General features: G+C 47.0%; 1 protein-coding gene across 3 annotated transcripts in view; it reads left to right on the top strand.

Moving 5' to 3' along the window:
• Positions 1–15,213, top strand: part of LOC117753743 (disco-interacting protein 2 homolog C-like) — a 33,956-nt gene extending 18,743 nt beyond the window's left edge. For all 3 annotated transcript variants that reach the window (XM_034572037.1, XM_034572036.1, XM_034572035.1), the window contains 28 exons: positions 179–289; positions 1,223–1,346; positions 1,723–1,832; positions 2,319–2,421; positions 2,523–2,587; positions 2,822–2,915; positions 3,045–3,164; positions 3,744–3,858; positions 4,504–4,643; positions 5,783–5,919; positions 6,586–6,794; positions 7,613–7,727; positions 7,816–8,017; positions 8,152–8,252; positions 8,378–8,458; positions 8,813–8,936; positions 9,028–9,149; positions 9,295–9,406; positions 9,940–10,049; positions 10,508–10,638; positions 11,212–11,380; positions 11,939–12,109; positions 12,488–12,549; positions 12,633–12,690; positions 13,283–13,357; positions 13,480–13,654; positions 13,737–13,860; positions 13,997–15,213. In XM_034572037.1, the coding sequence (XP_034427928.1) occupies positions 179–289; positions 1,223–1,346; positions 1,723–1,832; positions 2,319–2,421; positions 2,523–2,587; positions 2,822–2,915; positions 3,045–3,164; positions 3,744–3,858; positions 4,504–4,643; positions 5,783–5,919; positions 6,586–6,794; positions 7,613–7,727; positions 7,816–8,017; positions 8,152–8,252; positions 8,378–8,458; positions 8,813–8,936; positions 9,028–9,149; positions 9,295–9,406; positions 9,940–10,049; positions 10,508–10,638; positions 11,212–11,380; positions 11,939–12,109; positions 12,488–12,549; positions 12,633–12,690; positions 13,283–13,357; positions 13,480–13,654; positions 13,737–13,860; positions 13,997–14,249 (3,513 nt within the window). In that variant the 3' untranslated portion in view covers positions 14,250–15,213. The remainder of the gene's footprint in view (positions 1–178; positions 290–1,222; positions 1,347–1,722; positions 1,833–2,318; positions 2,422–2,522; positions 2,588–2,821; positions 2,916–3,044; positions 3,165–3,743; positions 3,859–4,503; positions 4,644–5,782; positions 5,920–6,585; positions 6,795–7,612; positions 7,728–7,815; positions 8,018–8,151; positions 8,253–8,377; positions 8,459–8,812; positions 8,937–9,027; positions 9,150–9,294; positions 9,407–9,939; positions 10,050–10,507; positions 10,639–11,211; positions 11,381–11,938; positions 12,110–12,487; positions 12,550–12,632; positions 12,691–13,282; positions 13,358–13,479; positions 13,655–13,736; positions 13,861–13,996) is intronic.
• The last annotated feature ends 243 nt before the right edge of the window (positions 15,214–15,456 follow it).

Here is a 15,456-nt window from a genome sequence, read left to right as displayed (position 1 = left end):
CAACAGATATTTTATTTATAACTGTTGTGAAGGAATTTGTTGCTTGTTGCTCAGAAACTGAGTTTTCTTGTTCGTGATTTACTTTTTTCTCCCTTGATCCGTGCTGATGTTTACAAATGAGGTGATTCGGTTCCCCAGCATCTCAGAATCCACATGCTGTCCTCTCTCCCTCCTCCAGGTAGCGCTGGTGTTCCCTAACAACGACCCAGTAGCTTTCATGGTGGCCTTCTACGGATGTCTGCTGGCCGAAGTGGTGCCCGTCCCCATCGAGGTGCCCCTGAGCCGCAAGGTACTTCATGACATCCACCCATTAGTCCCATTAACAAGCACCACCCGGTCGTACCGCTGTGCTGCAGAGTAAGGTTGATTCTCTCTGCTCCAAACTCCTGCTGTGTTTCATTCCGGCCTCTTTTCTCTGTGATGAGAAACAACGTGTTGGATCTTCAGTCTCAGCTGTTTGGCAGCAAGAAGCTTTTCTGATGAAATAATCCTGTCTGAAGCAGAAAGACTCGTCTGAAACTCAGGACGTTTGATACGGAGCCGTCCTGTTTCTCTGCCATCGCAGGAGAAACTGTTGACTGGAAATAAACACGTCTGATGGATGGAAATCAGTAATTTGACCAAATGCTTTTCTGAAAGTTGCGTTTTTTAATTTTCTGTTCCTATTCAGCTGCCAGTGTCATTTCTTTATTTGAGCTCAGTTGGCCGTTTGCAGTGTTATGACCAGTGCAGTGTTGGCATGGTTACACAGTGATTACCTGCTGCAGCAGAAAATGCCTTTTGCTGCACGTCGGTCTTGAACCCCTTCCCCCCCCCCCACCATCCTGCATTCGTGCTGCAGGATTTTCCATAACATTTCTTCTTCTGCTGGAGAAACAACGCAGCAGCAGTGCAGCAAACGTCACATGTCAGAAGAGCTAGTTCTTTAGTATTTCCACCAGTTATGATGTGACAGTATTTACAACCGCTAACAGCCACAAACTGAGGAAACTGATTAGATAAAGGAAAAATGTGTATAAATGTGGTTTAAGCCTGAAATTCTGTTTCCTGTCCCGCGGCCGTCTGCAGGTTTCACCACTGTGTGACGCAGACATGTCCATTTATTAAATTAACATTCACTGTATATTAATGAAAGAGTTAACTTTGGATGTACCTGAACGTTTTCTTACCAACACGGTGCTGGTCGGGTGTGGGGGTGTCCCTTGTCTGTATCGTCCAATAGGATGCCGGCAGCCAGCAGATTGGATTCCTGTTGGGAAGCTGTGGCGTTACCGTGGCGCTGACCAGTGACGCCTGCCACAAGGGTCTGCCCAAGAGTGCAACAGGAGAGATCCCACAGTTCAAAGGTCAGAGTGGAACTCATCAATCATGGCCGCTTTGTGAAGGCTTGATGGTTTCCCTGGGGGGGGGGGGGGGGCGGTCAGTCCTGGTGAGACAAAATGAACCATGAATATATTAAAGGTTTGAAAACTCACATTTTAATAAACATGAACTGTAAAGACAGGACAGGTTAATGTAGCTGCTAATAGAATCATTCTGTTTATGAATGAATGAGTGAATGTTTTAACTGATATTTTTAAATTAACTGAAGGCGAAGGTGTAAAACTCTGTGTTTCTCCTTGTTGTTGCTCTTTCTTTTGTCTCATTAGTTGCGGTGAAATAGGAAACAACTGAGTATTTGAATAATCATATTCTATATTATTATATTCTCTCTCTCTGCAGGTTGGCCCAAGCTGCTGTGGTTTGTAACAGAGTCGAAGCATCTGTCCAAACCTCCCAGAGACTGGTTCCCTCACATCAAGGACGCAAACAACGACACTGCTTACATAGAGGTCAGCCAACACACACACACACTGACACACACACACACTGACACACACACACACACACACACACACTGACACACACACACACACACACACACACACACACACACACACACACACACACACACACACACACACACAGTGAATCAGTGTCCTCTTGTAACAGAAGCTGAGTCGTCAGTTTGTCTTAAATTCGAGCTGACATTGTTCCGGCCACCTCACAAATCACTGGGCTCTAATAATAGAAATAAAAATAATAAAACTTTATTATTATAGAAAGGTTACTTAGTGTTTTACAAAATACAAGGAATAAAACACAATGGAACAAAAAACAATTGAAAACAATCAACATCCATTAAAACCAGTTAAAAATCGGGCATTTTCAGATTTTTCTGTGAAAACACATTTTAATAAATCGTATATCTTCTAATTTCTGTCTGCACTCCTTCCTCTCGTCTCTCTTCATGGATCCGTCTGTTGTTCTCCTTTCAGTATAAAACCTGTAAGGACGGCAGCGTGCTGGGAGTCACGGTGACGAGGATCGCTCTGCTCACACACTGCCAGGCGCTCACGCAGTCCTGCAGCTACACTGAGGGTATGCACACACACACACACACACACACACACACACACACACACACACACACACACACAGCTCCTGATCATCTAACCTTTTCTCTTGTTTTCTGTCTGTAGCGGAAACCATAGTGAATGTTCTGGACTTTAAGAAGGACGTGGGCCTGTGGCACGGCATCCTGACGGTAAGATTCTCCCTCTGCAGGTCAGAGATCACGACCCTCGTCTCCCTCTCGTCTGAAGGTGGCGCTAGAAACACTCCTGTTACTACAAATTAAAGATTAGATGTGCAATCCTGTATTTGAATGTTCTAACAACAAGTTGTGGAGCTTTTCATGACAAGAGGAGTTTTAGCAGGTGTAGCAAGCTGCTGGTATAGTGTCTCATGTTGTGTGCGTCTGTGTGTGTGTGTTGTGCAGAGTGTCATGAACATGATGCACGTGATCAGCGTGCCCTACTCGCTGATGAAGGTCAATCCTCTGTCGTGGATCCAGAAAGTCTGCCAGTACAAAGGTCAGTCACACTGCACCTGCCACTCGGCTCAGTCAATTCTACTCCATTCAGCTGTCCGTCAAATAGAGTCAATGCTAATTTAGTGTGTGTGTGTGTGTGTGTGGACCCTCCCCCCCCCCGCCCCTGCAGCCAAGGTGGCCTGTGTGAAGTCCAGAGACATGCACTGGGCTCTTGTGGCCCACAAAGACCAGAAGGACATCAACCTGAGCTCGCTGCGCATGCTGCTGGTGGCCGACGGATCGAATCCCTGTAAGCTCCCACTCCACAGAGCCCCTCACTGACGGTGGACTGATGAGAGGTGTATCCTCTGGGGAAGTCGAGAATCTGGGTCATTTTACAGGAATAGAGTCGCATGTGTCCAACTACACACATTTGGTACAATAAATGTTTGTTAACCCAACTAGAGTGGAAACAACTGATATGTAACATTAGAAACCAGGAACTTAAATAACTCAATTGTTCAAAATTATGTTTTTTGCATATTTTAAAGATTTACAGATGACATAATATTTACCTTATGGTTACTGGACAGTCTCAGTTCATTTCAGTATCAACTTGCAGACCTGGAAATGTAGTTTTTTTGCGCTGTAATATCTTTCATTTTGTTAGAGTTAGATTTTTCCAGCGTTAAGATGTCGTCACCTTCAAAAAACCAAATCGACAGGAAATATCTCACCGTGATGGATTAGCTGGATCTTAACACTAAATTCAAAAGAACTGAGTTCAAGTAGTAAAAAGATTTTCCTCCTCCAAGTTGTTTTACAGTAATAAGGTTTCGGCCCCGAGAGAAAACACTTGTGACAGTTTGTGGCTGCTTGTGTCCGTCAGGGTCCATCTCCTCCTGCGACGCCTTCCTCAACGTGTTTCAGACCAAAGGGCTGAGAGCCGACGTCATCTGTCCCTGCGCCAGCTCGCCAGAGGCCCTCACCGTGGCCATCAGGAGGTACACACACACACACACACACACACACACACACACACACACACACACACACACACACACACACACACACACACACAGTCATTTCTACTTACATTGATTATGCAAACAAGCACAGAATCACAAATATGCAAATGTTCACACAAACGCATCCACAGAGAAGAAGAAATCACTCAGAGTTCTTAATCAATAAAACCTGCACGAACATGACTGATCAATTACAAGCAAATAAATCAAAGTATTTCACCTTTAAACTACTGATTGAATATATATATATATATATTATGTATGTAATATTGAAGGAGACGTGAGTTTTTTTGTTTTTCGTTCCTATTTGTTCTTTTGTAAATGTAAACGTTCCACAAAGTTAAAAAGTCTCTGGTAAAGAGAGTTTGTTGTTTATGTGGGAAAAAATCTCATTGGTGGATGAAATGGGTTTAAATATGTGTTTACTGTATTAAATCACTTTATTACACAATACATTACCATAAAGTACCTGTTTACCTACTTAGGCAACTTTAGAATCCAATCAAACTATATCTGTACAATCACCATTTGTCTCACGGGGCCTAACGAGGGGCCACCTCCTCTGTCTTGAGGGTCAGGGTCTCTTAAAATGTAAAGTGAAGATGTGTGTGTTGTGTCCAGGCCAGTGGAGGACAGCAGCCAGCCCCCGGGTCGAGGCGTCCTGTCCATGCAGGGTCTGACCTACGGGGTCGTCAGGGTGGACACAGAGGAACGTCTCTCTGTTCTCACCGTGCAGGACGTAGGCACCGTCACACCAGGAGGTGTGTGTGTGTGTGTGTGTGTGTGTGTGTGTGTGTGTGTGTGTGTGTGTGTGTGTGTGTGTGTGTGTGTGTGTGTGTGTGTGTGTGTGTGTGTGTGTGTGTGTGTCTGTGTGTCTGTCTGTGTGTCTGTCTGTGTGTCTGTCTGTCTGTCTGTCTGTGTGTAAATTTGCAAAACACAAAGATTTTCAGTTTACTATCACAAAAAGAAAGTCTATTTGAGACGCTGGGATCAGTAAAGTTTTATAATTTTTACATCTATTAACAAATGTATTGCTCATAAATCTTCTCTCCACTTAAAAATTCAATCATCATAGAGTGTTTTAGTCCATCATTATAATTAAAGCATTGACAATAACACTGGTAAAGTGCCACAGAAATATCATAGACTCAAAGTGAGTCAAACTCTGTTTTTAATTAATAACAAACACAAATTCCAGTTATATATATATATATATATTCTCGACAACTGTGCAGTGAGTTTATCATGTAAATAGGATTCAGTCATGATGTAGTGACAGTCTGTGTTTTATAATCCATAAAGACGCAGTAATCTGCGGAGGAGAACATGTAAACCCTGCTGATCAAACGCAGACGCTGCCACAGCCAATCAGAACATTGCTGTCACAAATTAAGCTCTCACTTGAACTCACGCCACCCACTGTTCGTCACGGGAACTGCACCGCAGAGGAGACTGGATTTAATTAATGAATCTGTCGGTTTAATCAAAGGCTGTCGGGAACGGACGAGTTGATTTTCCTCTGGCGTGAGGGAGGAGATTCAACATCTGGAAAATAAAGCCTGAGATTTGTCGCTGAGTCAGTGGAAACTAAACAGTGGAATTATTGTTTCCCAGTAACCTAATCAGAACCATCACTGAAAATGTTCTGGCATTAATTCGTATGTTCAGATGTGAACCTGCTGCAGAGGTTCAGTTTAAACCCACTCACTGAAGCCACCTGGTTTCTGGTGGATGCAGATGTTTGAATTGGGTCAGAGCAAACCTACTTTAAGATGAGATTCTGAGAAATGTGACTTGAGACACGTGGTTTTTTAAACGGGTGCATTTGGTTGATTAATGTCACAGTCGGTGTTAATCCTGCGTTTTTTCTTTCTTTTCTTTTCTCCCCTCGCTCTCCCAGGCCTGGTGTGCGTGGTGAGGCCAGAGGGCGTCCCTCAGCTCTGTCAGACGGACGAGATCGGCGAACTCTGCGTTTGCTCCATCGCCACCGGCACCTCCTACTACGGCCTGACTGGCATGACCAAGAACTGCTTCGAGGTGAAGTGGCCGGCGTGTTTTCTGCAGACGCAGCCGACCTCAAACCCTGACTGAGATCTTTTCACTCACACTGATTGTTGATATAGTTTACAGTTAACACCATGTTAACACCATGTTAACACCATGTTAACACCACAGCATGCACACGGAACCCATTAAGTTTGAATGTGTCTCCACAGATTCTCACTTTCACAACCTGAGGATTATCTTCTGGATTAATTAAGCGCCTGGGTGAAGAATGTCGTGAACAGTTCACATCTCAAGTCCCTAAAGCCTGACGTCATGTCTTTAATCTAAACAGATTAATATCCGAGACAAATAAGAAACATTTTAGAAAATTCTGAGCATTTATGTCCAAAAAATGAATATTTGAGATCCCAGAATTTCCTTTTATTCTGGGTTTAGTGATATTATCTCCCATCTTAACCATTTTAATTCTTTATTTGAATCTTAATCTGCCGCTAAGGTGTGTTGTTATAAACGTAACAGTGGATGTCTCTGCAGCGTCAGCCTGACCATCTTATCTGCTCTATTAAAACCTGCAGTGAGACATTATCAACATAAAAGTTAAAAATACAACCATATCTGATCCTGGCTCTGTCATGCAGCTCCAGTGCTGACTGGTTGCCATGGCGACTGCGCTGCTGAACGCCTGTGTGTTTGCAGGTTTACCCGGTGAGCTCCGGCGGGGGGCTGATCAGCGAGTACGGCTTCGTGCGGACCGGCCTGCTGGGCTTCATCGGCCCCGGCGGCCTCGTCTTCATCACCGGCAAGATGGATGGACTCATCATGGTGAGCGGGCGCAGGCACAACGCCGACGACATCGTTGCCACGGCGCTGGCGGTGGAGCCAATGAAATTTGTCTACAGAGGAAGGTGAGTGGGACAAAGACCAGAGCGTTTTGGAGTCGCACTGAGAATCAGATAAAGAGTCTTTAACATCATTCACATCAAACCTGGCTCGGTTACTCTCTTCTCATAATGAATAAAACATCTGCTCAAACTGTGCGTTGCTGCAGCTCCTCCTTTCAGCCTCTGTCTGAAACAATCTCAAATTGTTTGGCAGCCGGTGATATTCGTTGTGACACTTGGTTCAAATGAACAATGTCTACAGACAGGTCAGTTATTTAGCCCTGTTGAGACGAGTGTGGCCGTCATGATGTGATATTTTACTTTACTCTGGAAGTTTATTGCTGTATTGATGGACGACAGGAAACTGAGCCTCTCCTCCGAGACCCGGCCTGATGAAATGTTTTCAGAGTTTCACTTGAGGCTGAGTTTCATCGCAGGCTTCACAGAATGACTCACCTGTTGCTGCTAAATAAAAACCTCCCGCTCCACACAGGAAGGGTTTCTCAGTCCACATCTAATTTAGAGCCTCAGTGACATCGGGGAGCGATGACTGATCTGTAGCTGATATTTATATCACTGGTTGGCAGCTTAGGATTTGATTCAGTATCGTGTTCAGCTGCTAACATTTTTTTAAAATAATAATTTTCTCTTTACGTTGACGGACGATTGCTTCATCTGTAAAAACAACTTCTCTGAGCCGATGTTTAGTTTGTTTTGCTGATTGATCATTTTACTCGTTGCCTCATGTTGAGGAACGACCACGGAGAGAAAAGGTCAGATCAGCTCTGTTGACGAGTGCTTCTGTGCTTCGTCCCTGCTTCGTCCCTGCTTCGTCCCTGCAGGATAGCCGTGTTCTCTGTGACGGTTTTGAGGGACGAGAGGATCGTGGTCGTGGCCGAGCAGAGACCCGACTCCACAGAGGAGGACAGCTTCCAGTGGATGAGCCGCGTCCTGCAGGTAGGTCGCCTCTCACAAACCGTGAGGAAGAGTACGCTGATGATGATGCTGAACAGATGATAATCCCACTGTCCTCCATCCCTCTCAGGCCATAGACAGTATCCACGGCGTGGGCGTGTTCTGCCTCGCTCTGGTCCCGGCCAACACGCTGCCCAAGACTCCTCTGGGCGGGATCCACCTGTCAGAGATCAAGCAGCTGTACCTGGAGGGGGGGCTGCACCCCTGCAACGTGCTCATGTGCCCCCACACCTGCGTCACCAACCTGCCCAAACCCCGGCAGAAACAACCAGGTGAGAGACGGCGCTGTTTGAATACCCAGAGCTGCTTGCTTTTCTGGTGGGAAGGTGTTGTACTTGCTTAGTTGCTCAGTACTGTGTGTGTGTGTGTGTCTTTGTGTGTCTGTGTGTGTGTGTGTGAGCTGCAGAGATCGGACCTGCCTCTGTGATGGTGGGGAATCTGGTGTCAGGGAAGAGGATCGCTCAGGCCAGTGGAAGAGATTTGGGACAAACTGACGACAACGATCAGGTGGGACACACACACAGACACACACACACACACACACACACACACACACACACACAATCACTGTGCAGAAAACGCGTTTAAAAAAGAAACACAGTTCGATCTGATGACGCCGCTGTGTTTTCTAGTTCCTGTTCCTGTCGGAGGTTTTGCAGTGGCGAGCTCAGACCACACCGGACCACGTCCTCTACACCCTGCTCAGCTCCCGGGTAACAGCTCACATCCTGTTTCCTGTTTAACAAGCACAAATGTTACTGAGCCACAGCGCCCCCTGCAGCCACATGTGGTCATCAACTCTGTTTGGCTCCGTGTCGGAGCGATGACGTGGTTTTTATAAAGAGAAAAATCAAAGTCCATCAATGTGTTGAGTGGAGCTCCGAAAAGCAGATTCTAAAATATCTGAGTAAAAGAAAACTGTTTAATTTTCATTTTATATTATTATATGAGAGGAAATGATGAAAAGATAATGTTTGTACAGGATTTAGCTTTTACACTTATTTGTAGCCTGAAGTTTATCAGTGATCTTTACACTCTTCTCTCCACCTGCCTCGTCTCCCCTCCAGGGGGCAGTGTCCAGCTCTCTCACCTGTCTGCAGCTGCACAAGAGAGCGGAGCGAGTGGCCGCTCTGCTGATGGAGAGAGGGGGTCTGCAGGAAGGAGACCACGTCGCTCTGGTCTACCCTCCAGGTGAGAGGCTCGCTCGTACCCGCAGGACGAAGACAGGAGCGTCACCGAGCGCTCACACCTCTGTCCCTCCGTCCCTCTGTGTCTCCTGCAGGCATCGACCTGATCGCGGCGTTCTACGGCTGCCTGTACGCCGGCTGCGTTCCCATCACAGTGAGACCCCCCCACCCTCAGAACATCTCCACCACCCTGCCCACCGTCAAGATGATCGTCGAGGTCAGGATGTCCCTCCTCTCAATGGATATTTGATCAGTACATTTTTAGAGAGTATTTGTTATGGCTACGCTGAAGTGCAGCTGACCTCTGACCTCTGACCCCTGACCCCCCCCCCCCCCCCCCCCTCTCGACCTCCTCTCTCCAGGTTAGTCACTCAGCCTGTGTGATGACCACGGCGGTCATCTGTAAGCTGCTGCGCTCCAAGGAGGCCATGGCCACTGTGGACATCAGGAACTGGCCTCCTGTTCTGGACACTGGTACTGTGTCCTCTCTCACACACTCTCTCACACACACACACACACACACACACACACACACACACACACACACACACACACACACACACACACACACACACACACACACACACACACTCATGGAAACCATCACTTCCTCACTTGTAGGGACCTCACAGCTTCGTCCACGCTGCTCTGTTCGAGTTTTAAAACACATCAGAAACATCAGTTTCATCTGAACTGGGCATTTTTCAGATCTCCATAATAATAAAACCTTAACTTTTACTTCTCCCTTTAGAATCACGGGACAAACATCCATCAGTATTTTATGTTTCCATTCAAGTAAAACTGGAAAATTGTACAGAACATTTACAAAAACAGGACATTTTTCAATTTCTCTCCATGACTGTTAGAGCTGTAGTTGTATTGTGGGTTCAACTGGAGGTTAGTGTCTCTGAAATGAATGTAAGTGAACAGATTGTGTAATATAACAAACTGTGTGTGTGTGTGTGTGTGTGTGTGTGTGTGTGTGTGTGTGTGTGTGCGCTCTGCAGATGACCTGCCAAAGAAGAAGCCTCCAGCTCTCCATAAACCCACCAACCCTGATGGCCTGGCCTATCTGGACTTCAGCGTGTCCACGACCGGCATGTTGGCCGGAGTTCAGGTCAGCTCAGCGTTGATCCTCTCGTCCCGTCGCCCCGAACCTGCTCCTCTCCTCATTTCATTTATTCCTCATGGTTTAATTCCACCGGGAGCAGCGATGAACAACACACAGTGTAGTGCACACGGGAAAGATGGTTACAGAGATGTGTTACTGTGGAAGCCGCACACATGTAGTGAGATACTCAGAGCTCAGAGACACATGTTGCCTCGAGCATGAGAAGGACATCTGAAGGCCTTCAACAGCAGGACCACACATTTATACAATTTACAAATCAAACAAGGATTTGTGTTGTCAACAATAATCATTTTTAAATGAAGGAATTAGAGGAAATGTTTAAAACTATCACTAAGCAACAGCCTGAAGATCAGTTTGAGTAACCCGTGTATTAACTGTCCAACCTTCCGTCCTGTTCCGTGTTTGTGTTGTTGTGTGTCTCTGTCCTCACGCCGATTTTCCAGATGTCCCACAATGCCGTTGGAGCCTTCTGCCGGTCGGTGAAGCTGCAGTGTGAGTTGTACCCGTCCAGAGAAGTGGCCATTTGTCTGGATCCTTACTGCGGCCTCGGCTTCGTCCTCTGGTGTCTCTGCAGGTTGGTGCAACCTTTAAATGTGTACCCCCCCCCCCCCCCTCACCATCTTAAAGAAGAACTTATAAAGCTGTTGCTTCAAAATAAAAAGTCCCTTCATCACAAACAGACGTCCACATACTTTTGGCCACACGGTGTTAGTTCTTCATGACTTTCTCAGGTTTGAGATTCACCAGAGAAACGCTGCTTCATCTGTCGGGACACTTTTCACTACATGTTATACTGGAGCTGTGATTTATGTCCGAAAGTCGTCTGGTGTCCTTTAATAACACGAACAGAGATTCTCCTCAGGAACATTCATCTGTGACGCCGCGTCTGAAACTGTCGTCTTTAAATCTTCACTTCTGGCTCCAGATCTCCACTCTGGTTTCTTCTCGGCTCATAAATTCTGAACTTGGCCTGACAATCTTCTGCTGCTGCGTTAAAAGTCGAATCAGACTGCAAATCACCTTCAAAATGAGAATATCCAAAGACCGACTGCTCACATAAAGACTAGTTTAATAACAAAGGACACACTACTGCTCCTGAAGTGCACGATATACTGAATCTTTATTCTTGTCTCTGTGTGGTCTGCAGTGTGTATTCGGGCCACCAGTCCATCCTGATCCCTCCGGTGGAGCTGGAGTCCAACCCGGCGCTGTGGCTGCTGGCCGTCAGCCAGCTGAGGGTGCGAGACACGTTCTGCTCCTACAGCGTCATGGAGCTCTGCACCAAAGGACTCGGCCTGCAGACCGAGGCGCTCAAGGTCAGCACGCCGCCGCCGTCGAGTCGGGTTTCTGATTCATCAACAAGCAGACATTTGTCAGGAAGATTGAATTTCATGAGGTTAGAGATAAATCACCTGAAGTACACAAAGTGATGTCACTCCATCTCCCCGCTCCTCTGGAACCTGGTTCCTCAGCCTCCCTGTGACCGACTTCACCCCCCCCCCCCCCCCCCCCCCCCTTTAATAACCTGACTCCGTCTGCTCAGCCTGAGGCCACGTCTGAGAGTCTCTGATTGGTCGCTGACACAGAGTCGCACACTTCATTTCAGTGATTATCTGTCTTTACGTCTCCATGGAGACTGGAAGCTGAACACAGTGACAAGTCAACACGTACTTTACTCACTGGACTTTCTTATTAGTCACTCACATGTTTTTATTTCTCCACTTGTGAGTCACACGACACCTTCACTAGATCCTTCGGTTAAACTCCTACGGCTTAACGTAATTCTTAACTTTGTCCAAAGTGTAGGGTTTAGGTACATGAAGCTAAACTGAGAAGTTAAAAACCAAAGCTGATGAGCTGTGTGTGTCCTCCAGGCTCGGGGTCTGGATCTGTCCCGGGTTCGGGCCTGTGTGGTGGTGGCGGAGGAGCGGCCCAGGATGTCGCTCACACATTCCTTCTCCAAGCTGTTCAAAGACCTCGGCCTTCACCCTCGCTCCGTCAGCACGGCCTTCGGCTGCAGAGTCAACCTGGCCATCTGCCTGCAGGTGAGACCCAGCACAGCTCCGGGCTTCAACTGCAAACTGTTGTCATTTTCAATTTATTGTTTTTTTGTCTTGCCTATAAAACGATTTTATAGAAAGAATAAAAAAGACATGTTTTTATCAGATTTTTCCATTTCCGATAAATGTTTGAGGCAAAAACTTTAAAAACGTTTAAGGTTTTGGTGAAAAACACAAAACTGTTTCAGACCTATTGTTCCGGTGTCTTTGTGTCAGTCGCTGTAATTTAAAAACTGTGAACAAGAGCAGAAAACCGACTGTCGACTGTTTCTCTGGACGAACTCGTGCAGCTCCAGTGATGTTGATCAAGTTCACAGGTTCTTGGTCACGTGTTCACAGTGTCTGTGTTGTGATTGGCTGCAGGGCACTTCAGGGCCGGACCCCACCACCGTGTACGTGGACATGAGAGCGCTGCGTCACGACAGGTGCCACGATCCGCTCATCACACATCTCTGACTCTTCACCGCCACACAGAAATATTTAATCTCTGCACATGTTTGTCCTTCAGGGTTCGGTTAGTGGAGCGAGGTTCTCCTCACAGTCTGCCGCTGATGGAGTCCGGCAAGGTGAGTGTTAGCCTTCCTTCCTTCCTTCCTTCCTTCCTTCCTTCCTTGTTCCTTGTTACCTGAGAGACAGGACCCAGGGCTAATCTCTGCGAGTGCATGGTAAAAGTGAGACACACACACAGACAGACACGACTGAAATAACCTCACTTCGATGGATCATACGGACACTGAGTAGAAACAGGAAACTGTCAGATCTTTTCCTGGAGCCTGAGGAGACGTTCTTCATCTTCGTCACACACCCCCCCCCCCCCCCCCCCCCACCCCCACCCCCACGCTGCTGACACACACAAAGTGAAGATGTCACGTTTCTTCGCCGGTCTTCTGTCGCTCCGCTGTTTCTTTTGACTCACGTGGGGGGGGGGGGGGGGGGGGGGGGGAGAGGGGAGAGAGGAGAGAGAGAGAGAGAGAGAGAGAGAGAGAGAGAGCTCTTCCAGTCTTATTTCCTCTGATGCTTCTGGAACAGAACGTGTCACAAAACAAAAAGTGGGAGTGAATGTGCTGAACTGTGGTCGACGAGGAAGATGAAGCTGTGATCTATTTATAGAGTTGTATTCATGAAGCTGTAACCATGACGACTGATTCTTTTTTTTAGATCCTGCCTGGAGTTCGAATCATTATCGCCAACCCAGAGACGAAGGGACCTCTGGGAGACTCGCACCTCGGAGAGGTCCGCCCACGTCTCTTTATTTTATTACATCTTCATCTTTTCTTTATCTTTTCTCTTGTTCCTTCCATCTCCAGTTTTATCTTTTATCTCTGTCGTCAATACATTTTTCTTTATTTTCTCAGATTTGGGTGCATAGCGCTCATAACGGCAGCGGTTACTACAGCGGTTACGGCGAGGAGGTTCTCCAGTCTGACCACTTTAGCTCCAGACTGAGTTTTGGCGACACTCAGACGATCTGGGCCAGGACGGGTTATCTGGGTTTCCTCCGCCGCACCGAGCTCACAGACGCCAACGGAGGTCAGTTTTACTTCCTTCTCTCACGTTAACCCGTCGTCTTTGTCTCCGGAAACTGAAACTCTGGTTGTGTGTGTGTGAACAGAGAGACACGACGCTCTGTTCGTGGTGGGAGCTCTGGAGGAGGCCATGGAGCTGCGAGGGATGAGATATCATCCCATCGACATCGAGACCTCCGTCATACGTGCACACAAGAGCATCATGGAGTGGTACGTGTCCTCTGCTCTCCTAGATTTACTACGTATCTGCAGCGAACAGCCGACAGACGCACTTAGAGATCAGCCGCTGAAGAAAGTCAAACATCAGATGAAAGGTAATGAAAGTGAAATGTGATTGTTTCACCAGTGCCGTCTTCCCCTGGACCAACCTGCTGGTGGTGGTGGTGGAGCTGGAGGGCTCCGAGCAGGAAGCCCTGGACCTGGTTCCCATGGTGACCAAGGCGGTGCTGGAGGAGCACTACCTGATTGTGGGCGTGGTCGTGGTGACGGACATCGGCGTCATCCCTATCAACTCTCGCGGCGAGAAACAGCGCATGCACCTCCGCGACGGCTTCTTACAAGACCAGCTCGACCCCATCTACGTGGCCTACAACATGTAGCCTGAGTGTGTGTGTGTGTGTGTGTGTGTGTGTGTGTGTGTGTGAGAGCGAGCATGCGTTTGTATGCCGTGCATATCGCCGTTGTTGTTCATTCATTTCCCAAAATCAAGATGTACTGTATTTTTGAACCTGCATATGGTGAAGTCTTAAGTCGTCCGTTTTCTTTACAGTCGTGTTGTGCCGGTTGATTGACTGATTGACTGATTGACTGATTGCTCAGTGGTGTTATGACCATTTTTACACCCCCGCTCAATCTCGTGACCGTCACCAGGAGCTCGTCACTGTAGAAAGCCTTAGGGGAACACTGTGTCGGGAGGGGAACGGTAGAGTCTGTGACATCACGTCTTACTGGTCGAAGAGAGAAATCCCAGTTCTGTGGTATTATTTCAATTAGACGAGGGGCAGCCAGATTATTGTAAAAATATAAATATTGTACATAGACATAATAATCTATATGGAGAGGTACCTACAACACAAAGAGGTATAGTAGCCCCTATATGCAGCTCTCTCCACCTGCACCCTGTGTGTGTGTCTGCATCGTGTGTGTGTGTGTGTGTGTGTGTGTGTGAGTGTGTTCATCTCTTTGTGTTGATGTGTGACAGGGACATTTTACCAGTTTCAATGTGAATTCAACGCTGATTTCAAACAGATTTTAAACCTTCGACGATCAAACACGAAAATATTTTATACCGGTTTTAAACGTTAAAAAAACAACAAAAAAAACGTTCGTTTTCAGTGTCGCAGTGAAACGTGTAACTGGCTCTAAACTCATCGACTGCAACTTTTCTAAATCTGGTTCAGAAACTGAAAGAAAGATAACTTTTTTTTTTTCTTGTAATCATCAGAGTTACTGTGAATTCAGTCCCTCAAACATCCAAAGCATCGCGTCAAGCAAAGTGCACTGTGTGTAAATACAAGATGAAGACAGAGTATTATTACTATTTAGAGTGTCGTGGTCGACGCGGCCGATCGGAGCGACGGGCACACGGCTCTGTTCCTCCAGGAGCTGAATCACGACGTCGGCGTGAGGCCTTCAGAGTCGCTCTCTGGATCCAGAGGCACTTTAATGCAGCAGCGTCTGGAGGCCGTTCGGCACAAAGGGATGAAGTTTACAGAGAAAAGCTCCTATTGTAGCAATAACGCCCACGAGGACGTTACTCGCTGCCGAGGTCAGAGGTCACGTCTCCAAACGAGCTGCAGAGGATGA

Source organism: Hippoglossus hippoglossus, chromosome 20, assembly GCF_009819705.1.
Source record: "Hippoglossus hippoglossus isolate fHipHip1 chromosome 20, fHipHip1.pri, whole genome shotgun sequence".
NCBI lineage: Eukaryota > Metazoa > Chordata > Actinopteri > Pleuronectiformes > Pleuronectidae > Hippoglossus > Hippoglossus hippoglossus.
This window is presented reverse-complemented; position numbering and strand designations above follow the sequence as displayed.